The 5,803-nt window shown below is 31.1% G+C and overlaps 1 protein-coding gene across 2 annotated transcripts; it reads right to left on the minus strand.

Moving 5' to 3' along the window:
• Nucleotides 1-2,446: 2,446 nt before the first annotated feature.
• Nucleotides 2,447-4,399, minus strand: LOC111996363 (uncharacterized). 2 transcript variants are annotated; one of them, XM_065773023.1, is made up of 4 exons: nt 4,303-4,399; nt 3,150-3,441; nt 2,998-3,069; nt 2,447-2,898 (listed from the first exon to the last, which is right to left on the minus strand). In XM_065773023.1, exons 2-4 carry the CDS (start codon nt 3,429-3,431, stop codon nt 2,632-2,634), a joined length of 621 nt encoding a protein of 206 aa, XP_065629095.1. In that variant the 5' UTR covers nt 3,432-3,441; nt 4,303-4,399; the 3' UTR covers nt 2,447-2,631. The 2 variants fall into 2 exon arrangements, with proteins under 2 accessions (XP_065629095.1, XP_065629094.1); XM_065773022.1 differs by lacking the exon at nt 4,303-4,399 and having other exon boundaries at nt 3,150-3,177; nt 3,217-4,295.
• Nucleotides 4,400-5,803: the final 1,404 nt, after the last annotated feature.

Below are 5,803 nucleotides of genomic sequence, written 5' to 3' on the forward strand. Positions count from 1 at the left end.
TGCTTTATGAATTAAGCTATTTGTTAAATGAGCTATATGTGCTCAAATCTTAACTAACTCACTATAATCTCAACTAACTAGCTAACTACTTAAATAAAGGGATTATATCAATTATTTCATATTTCTAACAAAAAGGAGTCGATGGCTCTAGCTACAGTAGTGTTGGTTTATTCAACTTTTGTCATTTGTAGTAAACCAAAACGGTGAGTACAGGTGAGAAATTTTTTTTTAATATTAAAAAAATGTTATGTCTACAATATTTTTACAATAAATTTTAAGTATCAAATTATTATTGACTATTATTGGTAGAGAAAAAATAATTTTAGTGGTGGGTTTAAATTAGAATCATTAATAGCTTACCCTAGAAGATTTGTTGTAAAAGTATTGTAAAAATATTATAGGCTAAACACACAAAAAATGGCAAATATTATATTTACAAAAAAAAATGGTAAATATTGTGTGTCTATAATATAAATTTACATTATAATTACAATGTAAATATAGAGATATTGTGAAAATGTTGTGTCACATTTGTTAATTCCTTATGGGTCAAACTAAAATAAAATAAAATAATAAAATATCAGATCGAGATATAGCACAACTAAAAAATAAAGGTATTGTATTATGAAAATGTCGAGATATTTTGTTGTTATCACAATATTTTCATGACTATTGAGATGTAAGTTCCTTATAGGTTAAAATAAGATAATAAAATATTAGATTGAGATCCACTACAGTTGAGAATAGAGGTATTGTGAATATGTGGTGACATTTTGTTGTGTTCCTAGACTTTTTTTGTTTATGCTTTGTTTAGTCAAATTTGATAAGCCAAAATTCACTTTTTCAAGCACAGTTTTCTTTAGCTAATTTTGTTTGTTTGTTTTTATTTCTTTACACATTGTTTAAAATTTAAAGTAAAAAAAAAAAAAAAAAAAAAAAAAAAAAAAAAAAAAAAGACAGTTTCACACCAAAAGTAAGAAATAAAATTGGGTCCTTTAAGTTTGGGGTAATTTCATTCCTCCCTAAACTTTAAAAATGAGGAAGTACCCTAACTTTTCCTCTCTTAGTTAAACTATTTTGAAATCTTATGATTCTTAAAGTGTTCCATTGTAAAATGTCTAAAATACCCCTACTAAATTTAATATCCCAAAATATTTTTCCATGTATTTTGAGCTTTATGTGGTAGTCATACTTACAACATTGATTTACCTAGGTTAAATATTCTAGACTTAAAATTTTATCTAATTGAAACTTCAATAACACATGCCTTTTTTTTTTTCTTTTTTTTTTTCTTTTTTTCTGATATATATCTTCTTACTTAAGAGGGTGTTCATTAAAAATTAAGTAAGCTGAATATCATGGCAAGACTCATAAAATGTAAGATAATTAAAAATGAAGTATGAATAACAAAATCTTTATTGTGGATAATTGCAAGTATTTGATGAAAACCTTCAATTGTAGTATATGACATCATTCATCGTAAAAATTGAAATATTGTGTTAATGTCTTAGCAAAACTCAATTGCTTATGAGATTAAATTCTATAAGGATGGGGTGTAAAACCTATATTTTACACCATCCAATAAATGATTGCCACATTAGCATTTTACTTAAAATTTATTAAAATTCAATACATCCTACCACACCTAATAACATCTTAATAGATTTCCAATTTGGTTAGATTTATATATGGGTATTAGAATTGATTAAGTGTGATTGTGTTTATTCTTAAATATGTCATAAGATGATGTGTCATGTTGGGATTAGAGGGGTAAAACTTGGGTTTTACACCACGTCCTTACAGAATTTAATCTCATTGCTTATTATTAGAAAAAATGTTATTCATTTTCACTCTTAGAAACTTTTAGTGAGTTAATGTTGCCTTTAGCTAATAAGTTCTAAACTATCATGACAAATAAATACTCATATTTTAAAATAGTTAATCTAAGTTTAAATACATGGTTTCTTTCTTCTTCAAATAGTAGTTCTATAATAATTTTCTCACTCAAAGGGGTAGCGCGTGCCGCTCAAACTAGTAAATAGTAAAAAAGTTAAAATGGTGTAATTTGTTAGTGTTATCATTGATTTATTCATGACATTAAAATAATTTTCTATATCACTATAATATATTGAATTATTGTATTCATCTCCAAATATATATATATATGGCAAAGAACCTGAATTACGGTATATGACAATAATATGTTAAATCATTGTATTTATCTCCAAATAAATAAATATATATATATATATATATACACGAGGGGTCAGGAATCCGAATTATACTGTTCGTATACTTATTGTATGATATGTGTACCGTAATTAACGAACTATGAGTGTTACTATGCTTGACTAAACAAGTTTTGTGGTACTGTTGTTATGGTATTTAGGATCCAAGTATGATAATGCTAGCACGTTCTTCTCTTGTTCAGAAAATAATCTTATACTAGATCTTCAATTGTCCGCAAAACTATGTTTGCTCTTGCCAATCCTTTAATTCGTTTATTTTACATTAGTTTTGTGTGTATGAAATGGAGAGGATTGTATTAGTTTCAGCAACAATAAGTTCAATCTAAACAGACCCTAAAATCCAACAATCTAATCCCACACCACCCAACCATTATGCTGCAAACTAAACTTCCCTAACAATTTCTGGTTGTATTGTCCACACGCCGGGTTGAGGACGCACATACCGTTGAGAATTGGGGCCTAATAGTTTACAAGACTTGGGCCACAAACTATTAGTAGGATGGACATAATCGTCGAACATGGAACCTTCAAAGGTTTTCAGAGTGTACTCAGTACTGCTGGGCTTGGCCTCGAATTGAATAAAATACGTTATTCCACTACTGGGAATCAACTGGATCTTCACAAGTCTCACAAATTCAAAATTTGTACCCTACACCAATGGTTCATAATCAAAGAATTAATAAAGAGTTATAAAGCATATATAGATGGATATTAAGAAGAAGAAGAAGAAGAAGAAGAAGTAATAAACCTTAATTTCGTTGTAGCGCTCTAACAACGTCTGTCCATGGAGAGAAAATTCATTTCGTTTCTGTTCACAAAGCTGAGAAACAAGCAGATTTAATTGAAAACCTTCTCATAAAAAGAAAAGAGACACACTCACCCACACAACGTAGCACATACCTGTGTCTCAGGGATCCATGTCCAACCTGGGTAAAATTTGAGCGGGCTGTGAAGTTCAAGGGCAAGGGGGGAGACAGGGGCAAGGGGGGCAAGGGGGGCAAAGGTGGACAAAGGGGGTTGAGGGCAAGAGGAACAGTTTGAGAAGAACGAGTTTGCTTTTGTTTTTTGATGGATATTGGGATCAGATTTGCCTATGCCTTTTTCTTCTTTTTTTTCAAATTGACGGGTGAATTCATTGAAGTCTGGAAAAAATACATCCTCATAGTCCTCATAATCTGCCATGATTCGATCTCTGAGACCAGAGAGAGAGAGATGACATGAGTTTTGCATTCTTTTCTCAGTAAAGATCCACTCACGGGCAAGGAACACAGAATATGGAAGAGAAAAATCAAGGCAAACTAAACAAAAAGGTAAAAAGGAAGTAACATACAACTACAAGTCATTCACACAAGCGTGTTTTGGACACAAATCTCAGAGCACAACACAAACCACATCAACAACATAGGCAAAACCAAGTCAGATTGACACACCCAAAATGAAAGAACCAATTTCGAAATCAACCCCAAACCTAGAAATATACCATCATTAACTTGAAACCCCAAAACCCAAATCAAAATACCAAATACACAGAGGATCCACAAACCAATTGTTTTGCACCCAAAAACAAAACCCCAATTTTTCAAACCCTAGCAAGCGGGAAATCCAATCCATGAAGAAGCACTGGGAAAGAGGGGAGGAGGAAAATACAGAAATTGAAGACAAAAATAGAATTGGGTTTTGGTATATCATATACGGTCGATCGAAACCCTAATTAGAGAACAACAAGCCAAACAAGAAGAAAAACCATAGGCAAACAATTCGCGCACTACATAGCCATAGCATTATTTGATCATCTAACTTTGAAACCATCAACAAAACCTAATACGACATGGATTGAAAATCTAAGTAAACCAAAACAATAAACCATCAAATTTACAGAAGCCAAACAGAGGGCAATCCGAAAAAATGAATCGAATAATTTTGCTAAGTTGCAGAGGATATTAAACAAATTAACGTGATTTTAAAAGCCTAAAACCCAAAAAACACAGAAACAAACCCTAATAGATCAAACAAAATCAACAAATTCCAAAACCCTAATCTCATGCATGATTACCAGTGTAGGCGAAGAAGGGAAGGAGAGAGCGGCGAGCGGCGAGCGGCTAAGGGTTTCTAAAAGCACTGACAATCAGAGAGAAACCCCAATTTATATTTATAGTATTCAACTGGGCCTACTACGATAAAAATAAATAAACAAAGCCCATTCTTTTTTTCTTTTTTCTTTTTTAATTTTTTTTTTTATGTAAGTTATAATTTTTATTCCTTGTAAGTTATAATTATTATTCCTTGTAATTTTTTTTTTATAATTTTTTTTATGTAAGTTATAATTTTTTTTTTTTTAAGGCTAAGTTATAATTATTATTCCTTGTGCAATTCGGATACATATCACCAACAGCCTCTTTAAACCCAAAAATTTAGATAGGAAACCACAAAATATTGCTCTGACAGACTTAGGAGTGTCAATTCGGGTTAGCGTGTTGGGTTCGTGTCGTGTCGAGGTAGGGTTATTCAACTAAATGGCTCAACCCTAACCCGACTTATTTAATAATCGTGTCATGATCTTTTAACCCTAACTTGCCATGTTAATAAAGCGAGTTGACTTGACCCAACCTATTTGACACGCTTAATAAACGAGTCATGTTGGGTTAACATAAATGTAACACAACTCATTTCAATCTGCATAATATTAAATATAACATCTATTTAGAAATAATTTTTTTTACATCCCAAAAAGCAGTGCATACATTTCAAGTCTTCAACCCACATTCAAAATAATATAGTTCAACAAAGATATAACATTTATCTAAAAATAAGTTCTTTACACTCCAAAAGAAGTGCATACACTTCAACCCAAATTCAAAATAACAAAGTTTAACAAAAATATATTATCGTTGAAACTCGCCAAATGCTAAGTATCAATATTGAAAGAATTTGAGCAAACAGTAGACTAATCCTGACTATGACCACGATTATCATCCATAGATTCTTTGTTAATGTTCAAATTCATAACATCTTCCACAAGCTCATGCAATTTCATTTGTGCAAGTTCTATGCCAAAATATATATATATATTAGTAGTTTTAGGGTCTGTAAAGTTTTAATTTCCAATTATATCCCTTGTAAATTTTTGTAATTACTCACTTTTCTTTTTAAATTTAAAATATATGTTGGATATAAAAGGTATTAGAAAAATCTAAAATAAAATAAATATTTATTTGTTATATGAGTTAAACGGGTTGTATTAAGTGGATCATTTCGGGTTGACACAAATAAATTAGTGTGTCAAACGTGTCTATTGCGGATTACGCAGGCTGACCCGCTTATGACACGTTTCTTATCGTGTCACTTTCGGGTTGACCCGTTTATGACCCAAACCCATTAAGGCCCAACCCTAACTCGAAAAAACCCGTGTCGGGTTTGTGTCGTGTTCGCGAGTTTGGTCAAACATTGACACCCCTAGACAGACTCTCTAACTTTCAAAATATATATATATATATATATTAGTAGTTTTAGGGTCTATAAAGTTTTAATTTCCAATTATATCCCTTGTAAATTTT

Source organism: Quercus suber, unplaced genomic scaffold, assembly GCF_002906115.3.
Source record: "Quercus suber isolate HL8 unplaced genomic scaffold, Cork oak 2.0 scaffold_68, whole genome shotgun sequence".
Classification (NCBI taxonomy): domain Eukaryota; kingdom Viridiplantae; phylum Streptophyta; class Magnoliopsida; order Fagales; family Fagaceae; genus Quercus; species Quercus suber.

Bases quoted from the DNA above. Each gene is read 5' to 3' on its own strand.
- LOC111996363 (XM_065773022.1), bottom strand. From the start codon at position 3,479: ATGCAAAACTCATGTCATCTCTCTCTCTCTGGTCTCAGAGATCGAATC. The intron at 3,178-3,216 runs CCTTGCCCTTGA...CAAATTTTACCC, and splicing joins CCCCTTGCCCCTGTCTCCCC to AGGTTGGACATGGATCCCTG. The intron at 2,899-2,997 runs GTTTATTACTTC...CCATTGGTGTAG, and splicing joins AGCGCTACAACGAAATTAAG to GGTACAAATTTTGAATTTGT.